Source organism: Trypanosoma brucei, chromosome 8, assembly GCF_000002445.2.
Source record: "Trypanosoma brucei brucei TREU927 chromosome 8, complete sequence".
NCBI classification, from domain to species: Eukaryota; Euglenozoa; class Kinetoplastea; order Trypanosomatida; family Trypanosomatidae; genus Trypanosoma; species Trypanosoma brucei.
Genome location: NC_007281.1, coordinates 1,404,690 through 1,420,874, shown reverse-complemented (window position 1 = coordinate 1,420,874; position 16,185 = coordinate 1,404,690). Strand labels below are relative to the sequence as shown.

Sequence of the window (16,185 nt, the reverse complement as noted above, 5' to 3'; positions counted from 1 at the left end):
GTGAAACGCCGTTCCCTTCGTCTGTGGTGGAGCTTACTGAGTAGTATTAAAGTATCGTCCGCATTTTCTCCATTTTCTTCGTTACTTAAGACTGTGCATATTTACACGCGCGACGGAGGAGCGGGTACGCCCTCTCTTGTTGTGAACGGTGCTAAAGGGAAAGCGTCTGCGGTGCTTGTGCTCGACTAAACATCCGGGGAGAGGGTAATCCCACGAGGTAACGCGACGTGTTGGTTGGTCGCCTTGTTCTGCCTGGTATATTCCTTACTATTCTCCGTTTACGTCCCTCACATTTCTTTAGCGTATAACCTTTTCCTCTGCTACATCCTTTCCAACGTTATTTTCATCACAATATTGAGAACGGGGAAGAAAAGTGTGGCCGGTCGGCAGTGATGACAACGCTAGGTGTAGGAGACGCCTTTGGTGCTAGTCTATACGAAGGTGCCTATGTTACCGCTTTGTTGACAGTCAATTGCACTGTCGTGGTGGGCACTGACGCAGGGAGTGTGTTGGCCTTTGCATATACAGACGGTGACGCTTTTATTGGCTCTGCTACACCTTCCGACTCTGAAAATATTACCTGTGATTGCGTGTACGCCCGCGCTCTACACTACGGTCCGGTCCACTGCCTAGCTGCTTCCTCGGCGTATCTTGTTGCCTCTGCCGGGCACGACGCAACACCCGCCGTCCAGCCGATCAGTAGTATGATTACAAATACGAACGGGCGGGCGGTCCGCCTGCATGGACATACGCTAGCGGTAACGTGCATGGCCTTCTTCTCAACCGGTTCGTGGCTGGCGACATGCAGCGTTGGGGGGCACATCATTATTTTCGATACTTCGTCTTGCACACTTCTTTGTGAAGTACGCGTTGGTTTCCCTGTACGTTGCCTAGCCCTTGCGCCTGATGAAACTATGTGTTACGTCGGCGGCACACAGTTGGCACGTGTGGATTTGTATGATAACGATCGCCCCCTTGAACCGTTGTTGCAGCGGGAAGAACCATTTTGGATGCGGCGTTACGCATGGAATACGGAAGCTGCTGCCAGCGCTGAGACGGAAGACAGTGGAGAAGGGCACACGAGTGAGTCACCGAGCGACCTGTTCATTGCTGCTCTTCATGTAGACGAGAACGGTCTCACCGCCATTTTTCAATCACGGGATCGCAACTTGGACGATGGCGCGATCGCAACATGGAGACACGATGCTGCAAACTTTTGGCTTTCCTCCAACTTTAGGCGGTTGAAGAAACCTCAGCTAGTTCAATCGCAGCAAAATCCGAGACAAGGGGTTTCCGTTTCGTGTTCTCGTTTGCATATTCGAGTGGAAGAGGTGTTGCAGACTAAGGAGAAAGGCAATTCACTTTTTTCCCGCGCTAGCGATGGTTGGAGTACGTGGGGATCTGCTTGTGTCCGTGTCGGGCAGTGTCCACCCACGCAGACGGTGAAGTGGACGGCAAACGTGCGCTCAGCGCTTCCACTGTCGTCAGCGGCATATGGACGATTGGGGTGCGAGGAGGAGCGTGAACGGCGGCTTCAGGGAGAGTGTGATGAACTTGTGGAGCAACTTAAGGCTGAGTGTGGGGTGCGTGGAATAAAAAAAAAAAGGCACCGCGACACCGCTACGACGTGAGGAAGGGTACCTAGTTATTGTCGCTTCAGCATATTTCCATTTCGGAGGATCTGCACGTCGAGCTTCCGCGGAAGGAAGCGGTGTACCCGTCCACACTAATTAACGCTGGTTGTTGTTGGGCCGCAGAGCGCATCGAGACGTATTTTTTTTGTGTGTGTGTTTTTTTTTTTGCGGTGTATACGGCCATTTCTTATGACTCTTTCCACCTTACCATGTCCTATTCGCCTGCACCAACTTTTGTTTATCTTACTCTTTCCTTTCCATTTAAATGGGCGCTCCCGCAGAAGGCAACGTTGAGCACTGTTGGGGTGTTGGAAGGATTCATAGGTAGATCGAACGAGAAGCAGATGGCAGAGAACAGTCCTACATCTGTACCAAATCTGTGCATGCTGGTGGGCGACGCTGTAGTAAATAAATTAATGCGTAAGGTGGGTAGTGTTGCTGCGTTGGCGCGTCTTTCCGACGCAGCACTGCGGCACATTGGCATGGAGGAGGACGGAGCCTCAGCTAACGGCCATCACTTGCGTGCCGGTTACCTTGCAGAGGCGCCCGTGTTTGTGGAGTTCTTTGGTGACGAGTGCGTGAGGGCTGATGACCTGCAGGCCGCTAGGAAAGGGATCGCTGTATTTGCCCGCAAGTGCTGTCTTGCCCTGAAAACTGATATCTCTGGCAGTTCTCCAGATGGTGCATTTGGTGGTGCGGAGTTAGAGAAGTTACGGCACAGTTTCGAGCTGCTACTGACAGAAGGAAAGGTGAGCTCTACGGACACACAGGCGCTTCCTGTTCCACACGTATTTGTTCGCGGCGAAGAAGTGAAAAAGAAGCGTGGAGGGTGGAAGGAGCTTCGCAAACTGCAGGCGAAACAGGAAGCCCCGAATCCTCTTGAACGAGCCGTTTCGTACGTAAAGATGGGTGTCAGCGAAGATCAGCAACTACAGTCAATTATTCAACGGGGTGATCTGCAAGCGCAGTTGCTAAAGAGTATAACGAAGGCGGTCGAGACGAAGAAACGTCCCCGCGATGGAGATGAAGAATATGACGACTTGATGCAAATTCGGTTGTAGCAGTTCATACGTTGTGGCGCGATGCTCGGAGGAAAACAAATAATAGCGGTACGGTGATGGTAATGTATGTTGAGGGGTTGGATAGCCGGCTGTGTGGAAATGTTACCACGAATAGCTCATGCGCTTGTTCACTATAGAGTTTTTTTTTTGCTTACCGTGTCAGGAGCAACTAGTTGCCCATTCTTGTGTGTACGCGATGCTCACTCGGCCACACGCGGGTTTGTTCACTTATCTCTGTTCCGGGGGTTGGGTGATCAGCGTTAGTCATTAATGCGAAGTGGGGCCGGTGTGTTAATGAGGTGGACTGGCAGGTGGGAACGGTTCGTTTTGTGAATTTGACCAAAGTGCTTCAGTTAGAGGTGGTGGTGGTGGTGGGTATCGGTGGGGAAACTTATGATGTGTATGGCTCTGTATGTTGGGGAGAATGTTATTTTTTCCCTGCAGCAGTGGTGCTACGGCGTATTGATGGCTGCGAAGCACTTCCTTTTTGCCGCTGCGTTAGGTGCTTTGCGGGACAATGAGGGGATCACTTCTGCGTACCCTCCTCCCACGATGTTACGAATCCCAACGGTGGTGAAACGCCACACGAGGGTTATTATTTCACATGTTGAAGTTTACCTCTTTTTGTTTATTTAACTTGCTGTCATTATCATCTTCGGAGGCAGACTAGAAACTTTGTTTTTTTTTTTTTGCGAAGCCTTTGAAGCAAACATCCTTCGTTGTTGCGGCATTTTTTTTCTTCGCGCACCCGTCTGCCCGGCAGGTCTTCGGCTTTGTTTTTAGATAATAGAAAGAAAAAAAACCAAAGTACCGGGAGGTTCAGGTAACTTAGTACTCATTTTTGTGTCTGTTTTGCTGTCAGTTTCGTTGAAATGAGACGGCGCAATCAAAATGAACAGCGCCGTAATCCATCAGTTGATTCGAATGCACGGGACCGGAAGCCGGGTGTAATGTTTCCTACCACCCCCGAAAACCAGGGAGTTCCAATCGAGGATGTGCGATCCTCTTATTCGCGATTGACAAGCACTAGTTCCCAGCGTACAGCACAACGTCACGTTTCAATGCTGGAGGCGTCCCGGCATAGACTTTCCATCAGAAAAATAGCTGCGTTTCCGATGCAGCAGACGGCACCGAAGCCATTTCTTGCGTCTTGTGCTGACATCACGCGGTATGCTAGGAATTGGAATGCAGAGTTCCAGTTTGCGTGGGAAGCGGAGGACAACACCATTTCCCAGGCTGTGAGCCGGATGGAGGCGCTTCGCCGGATTGAGAAGGAGTTCGTGGAGGAGGCCACCCGCAAGGCGAAGCAGATCGTGACGCTCGACGATAACGGGCCTCGGGAGCTCCCGAAATTTCTGCAGTGTTATCGCGTGGACAACATTTTCTTCCGTGTTCTACCTGACAGCCGTTCGGGAAGGAACTATGTGGCCTCACTCCGCGGTGTGCTGCAGAGTCGTAGCCGCCTGTTGACTGTGCCGCTCTCCTGCATGATTTTCTACCGCGGAATGCCTGTGCTTGCGCAGGCCTTAGTCCCTATGTCGGCCAACCCGACCCGCCTTTATGGGGCTGAATCCACAGATGACAGCGAGGTCGAGGCGGAGATCCTCCACATGGCGGATGCTCTCAATATCCCATTTCCCGACGGCACTCTTGAGGTGTATGAGGGATTGGATGGCCGCCTGTACCTAACCAATTCCAACTCAACTCTAACCCCGTTGTTTGTTGACGATACAATCATGAAGCGCCAAGAGATGCTGAGGCTTTGTGGCAATGTGACAGATGGTCATATGGACACAGTTTCGTTGCTTGACAACACTGAAGTGCTCGACCGCATTGTGCACGCTTGTGTGGACAGCGAGTCTCGCTCAAACGGCGAGCGCTTGAGGAAACTGTGCGATGTGCTGCACTCAATCGGCATCAACATGTGCCTCCTGAAGCAAGTGGTGTGTAAAACTGAGGGTGTGGGGAGGTATTCCCCTGATGTGACACAACGAGTGAGGGAGTTGATATCCATTGAAATGATTGCACGGTCGGTGAAACAGGAGTTCTATTTGGAAGTTCAAGGAAAACGCGTGGCGTACGATGACGATATACTGGCCGGCACCGTCTCGAAACACATCGGGGCAGCCTTCACAAACCTGGATAATTTCCGCAGTATCTTTTTGGAGGTTGTAGCCAAGAAATATGGCATAATAGATTCCGATGAGGATCTCATCAAGTCCCTAACAGACATACGTATGGGGAGGAAGGCGGATATTGTGGCGCGCATATGTGCCCTTATTGGAGTTTCCATTGAAAAAACTTCCAAAAATCACACAGTAATGAGATGGCACGCCCACGTCAACGCCAGTGTATTACCCAAATTGATAGATCCTCAGTATGTTCGCGCACTAAGTGAAAAATACAGGACAATCGTTACACAAGATGGTTATCGGTATGCCTTTTGTCTGCCGGTCCGATGGAAGGTGGCGTGCTGGGATGGGCATTATGATGAAGCACTTGCCCTAGTACGTGAAACTGCAAAAGCGCACATGGAACTGTGTGCTCCTGTGAGCCTGTCACCCCTCTATTCGCGCCGTAGCGTGTGCGAGGTGTGCTTTGCAACTATGGAAAAAGACTACATTGCGGAGGGCCGGGGCTTGTTTCCTGACACAATGCGCGGTTTCGAAGAATTGACGGGCCCTGTAACGCAAGGCCGCCTTCACATTGAGTATGGCTTCTGGCTGCTGCGCGTGGCGACGTTGTATCAGTCTGACGAGCTGGCCACTTACAGAAGCTGTGTCGAGGAGGCTGCGAAGCACTTCTATAGTGCTATCGAAAAGCTTCCGGGCTATCTTAAGAGTGAGCACGGTGCATGGCTGCATCTTCAGCCGTACAAGGGGCTTCTTCAGTGTAAACAACTTCTTCCCTCTTGCTCCGTTAACACAAAGGAGCTCGTGAGCCATTCTGTCGAACTCAGTACCATTGGTTGGGCGTCAGACTATTTTATGTACTATCTGTGGGACTTAAGTCTGCAACTTGAGTCTGAAGGTTGGTACGAGGACGCAATACGTGTACTTCTCACCGCGATTACAATTAGCAAGAAGAAACCAACTGAATCGCGCGACTTGCCGTCCCTTTTAACTGATGGTGCACACATTTACCGCTCATGGGATCGTGAAAAATATGTAGAGCACTGTATGACGTTGCTGCGGGAGGCCGGAGATAAGGCGGCAGACTTATTTGGTGTTCAGAGTAGGGAGTATGCTGTCGTACAAAATAACAAAGGTGCGATTGAAATTGACCTTAATCGCTTAAGTGATGCGGGAGAGTCGCTCAAGAGGGCCGGTCTTGCGTTCGACAAAGCCGGTGTACCGAAAGACGATCCTGATTTTTTGGCGTATCTAGAGAACCTTCGTTATCTCGAGCAGCACCTCTCTTCCAGGCCAGTGGTATATCGTGGGATCTTGCAGAGGTATCCTTTCCTTGCAACTCGTGTCGACAGCTTTCCATTTGTTGATGTTCGGCTGCTGGAAGATGAGGTGTTCGTTGAACTTGCCCATCAGCGGGCGCGAGCAAGCAAGGACACAACTGAGAGCAGGCAACTGGAACAGGCAATGAAGGAGCGGATGTGGGAGCTACATCGTTCCATCCAAGAGGGTGATATACTAAAACGGTACCCCTTCCTTCGCGCCGAGGTCCATGGGGTGCGGACGGCAAGCCTCAGACTTGAAGACGATGGATTTTTTATGGATCTTGTGCATAAGTTGCGCAGCAGCGATGATTCTAAACAAACGAACGCCTTGGAGTATGCTATATGTGAGTATGTTGCCAAGAAGGCAAAGGATACAGCTCTTGAACGGGCTTTTGTCGACCGCCAGGAACAGGAGTTTAGCGATACGCACGGGGGGTACGTCAACCTCATGCTTCCGATACCATGGATTTACGTGTTGGAGGATGAACAAGTTAGAACACTAATTGACCAGATACGAAAATGCACCATGTCACAATCTTTAGGACCAGGCCTTGTGCAAATTCAGGGTCAGCTGGCCAGCCGTGTTGATGAGATCGAGCTCGACGCCTTTCGGTGGCGGAAGGAGTTGTCGCCCTGGCTTTCGTCATCAAAGCGCTACTCCGTTTCTGCTACCGATCTTGCCGGAGATACACACCTGCATGACCTTCTTCGCGTGCATCGCCTTTGTGTTTCCCGTGGGGACGCCGAAGCAGAATGGATCCATGCCCTAATATCTGCGAAGCTTGAAGCCATGTGGGAACGGGCTTCCATCGTGCGCACGTGCCTCGCGGTGGACGACGAGGAGTTACATCAGCAGTTTCCCTTTCTTGAGGAAAGGCCTTATCATCAACGACTTTCTATGTTACGGTTGCATGAGGACTCGGCGGCGGCAACGCTGATGGATCAGTTAGCGAAGAAGAATACTGATAGCAAGTTGCAATCAGAACTGGCGGTGGCGGTGCATCACCTTGCGGCACGGCGCCACGACGATAATGAACTGCAGAGGCTGAACTACGACGTTGAAAGTTTCACAACAGAGAATTTTGTAGTGGAAACCGTGCCGAACATGCGTGATGATTACTACGTGGTTTTATCCCAACGCCGCAATGCCGAGTTCAAGAACAACGCAGATGATTCACCAACGGCACTGGGGCTTACACATCAGATGGAGGAGCGGGTACTCCAGATGAATGTTTGGGTACGGAAGGTAAATGCAAACCGTTTCAGAAGGCGACAGCGTTCAGAGGCCAAATACCCATTTGTAAGCCGTCGGCACCTCGGATTCACCCTGGATGCCCTTGACGTGGAAGGGGATAATGAGTTCATGGCTCTTGTGATAGCTCGTGAGAAACTTACCGCAATGAAACCAGTCGTCGTAGCGGAAGTAGACAAGCTCAACGCGCGCGCCAACGACCGTGTGGCTTGGCTTGCCGTGAGGCGCACGACGCAGATCAAAGAGCACAACCAAAAATATCCCTTTATTCCAAGTAGGATGGAAGGTATAGATACGTCAACCATGCATTTGGAAGAAAACCAAAAGTTTGCGCAGAAAGCAGAGCAGTATTCAAAGCTCCCCAACTCACTTGGTACCTCCAACGATCTTCGGCGAAAGCGGCTTGTAAGGGAGATGCTAAACCACGCACTTGCCATCGCTCGTGAGAGCAATGTGCGCCAATGGCGTGAAGCCATCGAGAGTGAAGACCTCCGTGAGCGTTACCCGTTCTTGCCCGAAGAGCCTGTGCGTGGTGTGTGTCTCGCAGATGTGCGACCTGCTCAGCAACAGGAGTTCCGTGACCTGTCGAATGAGCTGGACGAGCTACGCCGCGATCCGGCAGGCAACGCAGAGGCGATTGCTGCTATGGAGGAGAAAATGAAGGCGCTCGTGACGCAATTGGCCGAGGAGAATGCTACGAAAACGGATGCGGTCCATAAACAGTATCCCTTCCTTCCGAAACGAGTAATGGGTATTCCTCTTGGTGAGCTTCCAATCAAAGATGATGAAGTATTTGCCGCTTCTGAGAAGGAGACCACAACGAAAAAAGAAACTGTGCTTCAGTCAAGGGTTGTGCAACTTGCGTCTGGCGCACACTTAAGTGAAGTTCTGCTCGCCGATGCCGATGATGCTGTACTCTCCGGAAACCCCTTTCTTATTTACACAACGCGGAAGTGTTTTCCTTTGCGTCACATTCGCTTGAGCGAGGACAACCTGTTCAACCAGCTTCTTGCTGAGTACAAATCTCTTCTGCAACGATTCAAATTGGATGAAGACTCCGTCGCTAGTGTTCGATTCCGACTTGCATGTAGAGCAGATGAAATTGCCCTGGAGGAGATAAAGAAGATTGAAAAGATAATGGAGATGTTCCACGAACTGAAGCCACTTAGTCTAGAGGACATTCGTCTCCTAGAAAGCCAAGGAGTCCTTGCAATGACAGGCGACGGATCGCCTGATGCAGTTCATCCCGATCTCCTTAATAGCGTGCGCGACATACTTGAAAATGAACGCAAGGGTCGGGCAGCCAAGGTGCGCGAAGTAGATGAGCTGCGCAAAACATACCCGATGCTTGGGCGAAACATCGACCCCAACATGCTCCACAACCCACTTGTCGCAAAACTTGTTGGCGATCATGATGAACTCATGGACGATATAGACAAAAACGCTGAGAAGCTACAGAGGCTTGAAGCTGAGCTGGCCAGAACGACGCAGGAGATAATGACATCAACACCGTCGGATGTCAGTGATGATGAAATAAAGGATACTCATGATACTGGACTTTCTCAAGACGAAATAAACACTTACATTGAGGAGGAAATAATGAATGATAAATATTACCAGGAACTCCATCGCGAATATCAAAGAATTAAGGAAGAAGGTACTCCCGCAGGTATCAAATTGCAGCGCATCCTTCAAACAAGAATGGCGAAGAGAAAATCACAGCTGCACAAAGCCTTCCGCAGCGAGATCGAAGCAGAAGAAAGAAAGGTAGGAAGACTTATGAAAAATTTTCAGAATATACAAAAGACAGTAAAGGGTATAAAAATAGCATCCTTAAACATATACGAAGACAACGAAATACAGCAGCTACTGAAGGAAGAACAAAGAACAGTAACAGACAACGAAAAGAAGCAGCAAATAGAACTTAACAAAACAAAGCGAGTGAGGGCGATTGTTGAAGAACGCAAGGCCGAAGAGGAGTCCCTTGCAGCAGCTTACCCGTTTCTGGGACGTACCTTGAAAGGGATCCCGCTGGGCGAGTTGCATCTCATGTCAGATCCCACATTTGCGGAGCTAGCATCTCGCTACACGCAGGATGCATCTAATATGGATCCGACGGCCCGGGCTCAGCAGGAGAAATTATTGCGTGACGCTGCTGACAAAATCGTGAGTGACCTCCGTTCCTCTAGGCTCCGTGCCGCAGTCCGTGCTGAAGGCCTCCGTGAGCGTTACCCGTTCTTGCCCGAAGAGCCTGTGCGTGGTGTGTGTCTCGCAGATGTGCGACCTGCTCAGCAACAGGAGTTCCGTGACCTGTCGAATGAGCTGGACGAGCTACGCCGCGATCCGGCAGGCAACGCAGAGGCGATTGCTGCTATGGAGGAGAAAATGAAGGCGCTCGTGACGCAATTGGCCGAGGAGAATGCTACGAAAACGGATGCGGTCCATAAACAGTATCCCTTCCTTCCGAAACGAGTAATGGGTATTCCTCTTGGTGAGCTTCCAATCAATGATGATGCAATGTTTTCTCAGTTGGGCCAGCGCTGGTTGCAGCAGAAGAGTAGCAGCGACGGTGGCAAAGATGCGGTAGCGACTGAGGAAGAGATGTTGCAGCGGGTTAAGGACCTTGCTCGTCTTGCAAGACTGGCTGAGAAGGAGAGTGAAGACGCCAATGAGTATGTGCGTGCGTGCAATCCCTTCCTTTTGTACGAAGATCGTAAGTGCGTGCTCCTCAGTGACATACCGCTTTCCAAAGATGATGGGTATCAGAAATTGTTTAATGAGCACCTCTCCGCGCTTGAGGACGCTGAGGCAAATGCGGAGCGACTGACAGAGCTGGAGGAGGCGTTGCGTGCTCGTGCTGATGAGCTGGCGCTTAATGAGTCGGTTAGGCGCGCGTTGCTTAATAAATGTCCATTCCTTGCCTCACAAGACGGTCTCGAGTTGTCGGAGAAGCTATTACATGACCCGGTGTTCCAACAGCAGTGCGCTCGGTATGACGAACTGATGCGTGATCCCGTCAAGAACGCCGACGCGCTGCGCCAGCTTGAACGTGAGATGAGCTTGAGCATGAAGAGTGCAGCTGGTGGTGACCCGACCGCGTCTGGCAGTGTGGGAGGTGCAGGTGCATTAGATGGAACAAGTGCAGCAAAGGGTGCAAGGACTAGTTCTGATGGTGAAAGTTTTGCTGGTGGACTCCCTGGCGCTAGGGGGAGCGTTGCTGCTGTTGTGTACCCTTTTCTTCCGGAGACGTTTTTGGGTGTGTCGCAGGCTGAGTTGTACCTTGAGGATGACCCGTACTTCCAGGAGTTGCTGGCGCGGTACAACGAACTTGTTCCCGATGGTAGAAAGCCCGAATCACCCCTCGAGAAGCAAATATATGAGCAACTCTGCCGACGAGCAGGCCAAATTGCAGGAGACGTTCTGAAGCTCCAATCAGCAGAGCAGCGAGCAGCTGCACGCGATGCTTCACTGTACTCCTTTGTTGACCCTTCGCTGCTGGCTGAGGTTCCGCGGGACTTGACGTTGGAGGATGACGACGAATTCTGTGAACTCATGAAGAGACGCGATGAAGAGAAAGCGAAGGGACCTAACGAAGTAAATGCAGAGGTTATTCGAGAGGCTGAGGCTGGACTGGCCAAGCGAGTGAGGGCGATTGTTGAAGAACGCAAGGCCGAAGAGGAGTCCCTTGCAGCAGCTTACCCGTTTCTGGGACGCACCTTGAAAGGGATCCCGCTGGGCGAGTTGCATCTCATGTCAGATCCCACATTTGCGGAGCTAGCATCTCGCTACACGCAGGATGCATCTAATATGGATCCGACGGCCCGGGCTCAGCAGGAGAAATTATTGCGTGACGCTGCTGACAAAATCGTGAGTGACCTCCGTTCCTCTAGGCTCCGTGCCGCAGTCCGTGCTGAGGACCTCCGTGAGCGTTACCCGTTCTTGCCCGAAGAGCCTGTGCGTGGTGTGTGTCTCGCAGATGTGCGACCTGCTCAGCAACAGGAGTTCCGTGACCTGTCGAATGAGCTGGACGAGCTACGCCGCGATCCGGCAGGCAACGCAGAGGCGATTGCTGCTATGGAGGAGAAAATGAAGGCGCTCGTGACGCAATTGGCCGAGGAGAATGCTACGAAAACGGATGCGGTCCATAAACAGTATCCCTTCCTTCCGAAACGAGTAATGGGTATTCCTCTTGGTGAGCTTCCAATCAATGATGATGCAATGTTTTCTCAGTTGGGCCAGCGCTGGTTGCAGCAGAAGAGTAGCAGCGACGGTGGCAAAGATGCGGTAGCGACTGAGGAAGAGATGTTGCAGCGGGTTAAGGACCTTGCTCGTCTTGCAAGACTGGCTGAGAAGGAGAGTGAAGACGCCAATGAGTATGTGCGTGCGTGCAATCCCTTCCTTTTGTACGAAGATCGTAAGTGCGTGCTCCTCAGTGACATACCGCTTTCCAAAGATGATGGGTATCAGAAATTGTTTAATGAGCACCTCTCCGCGCTTGAGGACGCTGAGGCAAATGCGGAGCGACTGACAGAGCTGGAGGAGGCGTTGCGTGCTCGTGCTGATGAGCTGGCGCTTAATGAGTCGGTTAGGCGCGCGTTGCTTAATAAATGTCCATTCCTTGCCTCACAAGACGGTCTCGAGTTGTCGGAGAAGCTATTACATGACCCGGTGTTCCAACAGCAGTGCGCTCGGTATGACGAACTGATGCGTGATCCCGTCAAGAACGCCGACGCGCTGCGCCAGCTTGAACGTGAGATGAGCTTGAGCATGAAGAGTGCAGCTGGTGGTGACCCGACCGCGTCTGGCAGTGTGGGAGGTGCAGGTGCGTTAGATGGAACAAGTGCAGCAAAGGGTGCAAGGACTAGTTCTGATGGTGAAAGTTTTGCTGGTGGACTCCCTGGCGCTAGGGGGAGCGTTGCTGCTGTTGTGTACCCTTTTCTTCCGGAGACGTTTTTGGGTGTGTCGCAGGCTGAGTTGTACCTTGAGGATGACCCGTACTTCCAGGAGTTGCTGGCGCGGTACAACGAACTTGTTCCCGATGGTAGAAAGCCCGAATCACCCCTCGAGAAGCAAATATATGAGCAACTCTGCCGACGAGCAGGCCAAATTGCAGGAGACGTTCTGAAGCTCCAATCAGCAGAGCAGCGAGCAGCTGCACGCGATGCTTCACTGTACTCCTTTGTTGACCCTTCGCTGCTGGCTGAGGTTCCGCGGGACTTGACGTTGGAGGATGACGACGAATTCTGTGAACTCATGAAGAGACGCGATGAAGAGAAAGCGAAGGGACCTAACGAAGTAAATGCAGAGGTTATTCGAGAGGCTGAGGCTGGACTGGCCAAGCGAGTGAGGGCGATTGTTGAAGAACGCAAGGCCGAAGAGGAGTCCCTTGCAGCAGCTTACCCGTTTCTGGGACGCACCTTGAAAGGGATCCCGCTGGGCGAGTTGCATCTCATGTCAGATCCCACATTTGCGGAGCTAGCATCTCGCTACACGCAGGATGCATCTAATATGGATCCGACGGCCCGGGCTCAGCAGGAGAAATTATTGCGTGACGCTGCTGACAAAATCGTGAGTGACCTCCGTTCCTCTAGGCTCCGTGCCGCAGTCCGTGCTGAGGACCTCCGTGAGCGTTACCCGTTCTTGCCCGAAGAGCCTGTGCGTGGTGTGTGTCTCGCAGATGTGCGACCTGCTCAGCAACAGGAGTTCCGTGACCTGTCGAATGAGCTGGACGAGCTACGCCTCGATTGGGAAGGCAATTCCGAGACAATTGCTGCTATGGAGGAGAAAATGAAGGCGCTCGTGACGCAATTGGCCGAGGAGAATGCTACGAAAACGGATGCGGTCCATAAACAGTATCCCTTCCTTCCGAAACGAGTAATGGGTATTCCTCTTGGTGAGCTTCCAATCAATGATGATGCAATGTTTTCTCAACTGTGTCGTCGTCGTGCTCGACAGGCAAAACTTGCTGGTGGTGCCAAAGGCGCAGTAGCGATTGAAAAAGAGATGTTGCAGCGGGTTAAGGACCTTGCTCGTCTTGCAAGACTGGCTGAGAAGGAGAGTGAAGACGCCAATGAGTATGTGCGTGCGTGCAATCCCTTCCTTTTGTACGAAGATCGTAAGTGCGTGCTCCTCAGTGACATACCGCTTTCCAAAGATGATGGGTATCAGAAATTGTTTAATGAGCACCTCTCCGCGCTTGAGGACGCCGAGGCAAATGCGGAGCGACTGACAGAGTTGGAGGAGGCGTTGCGTGCTCGTGCTGATGAGCTGGCGCTTAATGAGTCGATTAGGTGTGCGTTGCTTTTGAAGTATCCATTCCTTTCTTCTCTTGATGGTCTTAATGATTTGACTATGTTGCTTCGTGACCCGGCTTTCCAACAGCAGTGCGCTCGGTATGACGAACTGATGCGTGATCCCGTCAAGAACGCCGACGCGCTGCGTGAGTTGGAGGAGGAAATGAATAGGCGTGGTGAATATCTTTCTTGTTGCGACGCTCGGGGTGATGGAAGAAAGAGGGCTATGTCTTTTGTTATTCTTATGACGCCTTCCGGTGGTAATGCTGCCGAGGGAGCTTCTAATTTGGTTGGCACTGGCTCTAGAAAGTCTTTTAACGTGTCGCCGCGAAAGAGTAGGTTGAGTATTGTGGATGCCGATCAAAATCAACATTTATCTTCTTTGATGCTGATGCCCAACGAAAGTGCCATGGAGTGTTTTAAGGAAACAGAGGTGGTGAGCTTCGATGCGTGCTCGCGGAGAAAGTTGCACAAAATGAGAGGCCAGAAAAGAAGGAAAACACACTTTTTCTCCGATGGAGGTGCCGCCGTAGACGGTGAGGAGGAGGCGCTTGTTGGTGATGCGGAAACTGTAGTTGACGACGCTGCTGTTGGAGTAAAGGGGGATCACGATGATGCTTCCGAAGGTGCTCTGGCTCCTTCCATTGATGCTGGAGTTGGTGAAGAGAGCGATAACTTAAAGACGGCTGCTGGTGCTGAAGTTGTTGGAGACGAGACAAGCTCGGTGGCCGTGGCTGGGGGTGTCTGTGATGATGGAAAAAGTGGGTCAATATGTGCGGCTGATGCTGAGGACGCCGAAGGCGATGGTGGCGTTACTGATGTTGTAGAAGGTGAAGGTGCTATCGTTAACGATGGTAGTATAAGCGGTCTCACTGACCACCGTGAAGCGGACGCTCTATGTGCATCGGAGCGTGACGCTGAAGGAAGCGCCGAAAAGGGAGATCGGCCAGAAGGAGATGAATTGTTGGCACTACGCCGTCGACGTATGGAAGAGTTCGATGCTGAATTGGAGGAACTACTGGTATTAGAAAATCGCTCACGATCTCTCCATGAAGAGGACGAGAGACACGACAGGGATCACATAATGCTAACGTGTGAGGATGAGGAGAAAACGATGGAAAATAGAAGGAGAGCAGCTGAGAAGGTGAAACGTTTGGTTGGAGAGGAGGAGCCGGGTGCTCGTCGTGAGGTGGAGGCCGGCGAAAAGGAGGAGATAGAGGACCTTAGGCAGGCACAAATGTTGTCACTAAGGTTAATAGAGTGTGTTGTGGCTCTTTCGAAAAAAGAAACAGAAAAGCGTCATGCCATCGAAGCCGAAGAACGGAAGTCCGTGAAAGCCATTAATTGTGCACGTGAGACCTCAGCACGTGATGCACTAACCGCCCAAGAACAACGCGAAAAGGATGAGCAAGTGGCGAAAAAAGAGGTGCAAAAGCAGGAAGCTACCTCCTTAATCAAAAGTGTCATATTTGCTTATAGGGCGCGGAGACGTTTGGCTAACCGCTTTTTAAATCGAAGGGCACATGAACATAAGAATGCCATGGAGGACATATACGGTGTGGAGCACAACAGCCGCTTAGCAATCGTCAATGAGGAAAAGAGCGATCTGCAAGCGTTGTTTGAGCTCAAAGACTTTTTGACCCAAAAAGTCCAGAAGGTGTCCCACAAGGTTTTTGTAGAATTGGAAAAGGAGGAGGATGATGCTCGACATCAATTGATCGATGATTTTATGGTTCATCTAAAAAATCTTCAGAGGGCATCTAGAAAGGTGCTTTCGAAGCAGCGGGATCAGACCCCCTCGCTACAGGACTTGCTGCGGTTTGAGCAGCATGAGGAGGCCATGCGCACTGGTGAAGGCAGCGACTTGGAGGCAGGGCTTGGAGGTGCGGGGGAGGAAGCCGGTGGTGATGAAAGTGCCGATGAGGAGAAGGAAGAGGACTATGATGAACCTCTGAAAACCGGTAGATATAAGGGGTACGTCCTTGACTCCATCGGAACTTTTTTGCTGAAATATGAACGCGACCTCCGATGCTTTCGCGCCACTCTTGAGAAAAACAGGGCTGACACCGCTGTTGAACATGATTTATTGAAGAAGACACGCGATAATGCTACGCAGGACGTGGTTCATAACAGCAATGGAGCCTCATGGGTTCCGACGCGGCCCTTGCCATTGTCCGACCTTGTTCGCGGTCCGTCGGCGCAGTATCGTCGGGGCCGAATAGCCGATGTGAGGGGTACCAAATCGACGTCCAAATTGAACGGGGTAGATGGAAAAAATGGTTTGGCAGGTGAGCCCGCGCCTGCTGAATCTTCAAGGAAGACACATTAAGCTCAGTGTTTCGACCGCCATTGTTGTATGAGAGGTTTTAGGTTTAGTGAATAGGAGGTGGCCGGTGACTGTCCACGCCCCCGCCTCTTTTCACCGTCTCATCTTTTCCTTTGATTTCTCCCTTTTTAATTTTTTTAGATGTAAATGGCCATGCTTTCATGT

General features: G+C 51.4%; 3 protein-coding genes across 3 annotated transcripts, besides 1 other annotated feature; all 3 read left to right on the top strand.

Annotated features, from left to right (window-relative positions):
- Positions 1 to 16,185: part of a sequence feature (sequence corresponds to BAC RPCI93-4A8) that runs on past both edges of the window.
- On the top strand, positions 393 to 1,631 carry Tb927.8.4800 (hypothetical protein, conserved; the record flags this gene model as incomplete). The annotated part of the gene is made up of 1 exon (XM_842217.1): positions 393 to 1,631. The coding sequence occupies one exon, from the start codon at positions 393 to 395 to the stop codon at positions 1,629 to 1,631; it is 1,239 nt and encodes a 412-aa protein (XP_847310.1).
- Positions 1,979 to 2,695, top strand: Tb927.8.4790 (hypothetical protein, conserved; the record flags this gene model as incomplete). Its single annotated transcript, XM_842216.1, has 1 exon — positions 1,979 to 2,695. One exon carries the CDS (start codon positions 1,979 to 1,981, stop codon positions 2,693 to 2,695), a length of 717 nt encoding a protein of 238 aa, XP_847309.1.
- On the top strand, positions 3,568 to 16,023 carry Tb927.8.4780 (hypothetical protein, conserved; the record flags this gene model as incomplete). Its single annotated transcript, XM_842215.1, has 1 exon — positions 3,568 to 16,023. The coding sequence occupies one exon, from the start codon at positions 3,568 to 3,570 to the stop codon at positions 16,021 to 16,023; it is 12,456 nt and encodes a 4,151-aa protein (XP_847308.1).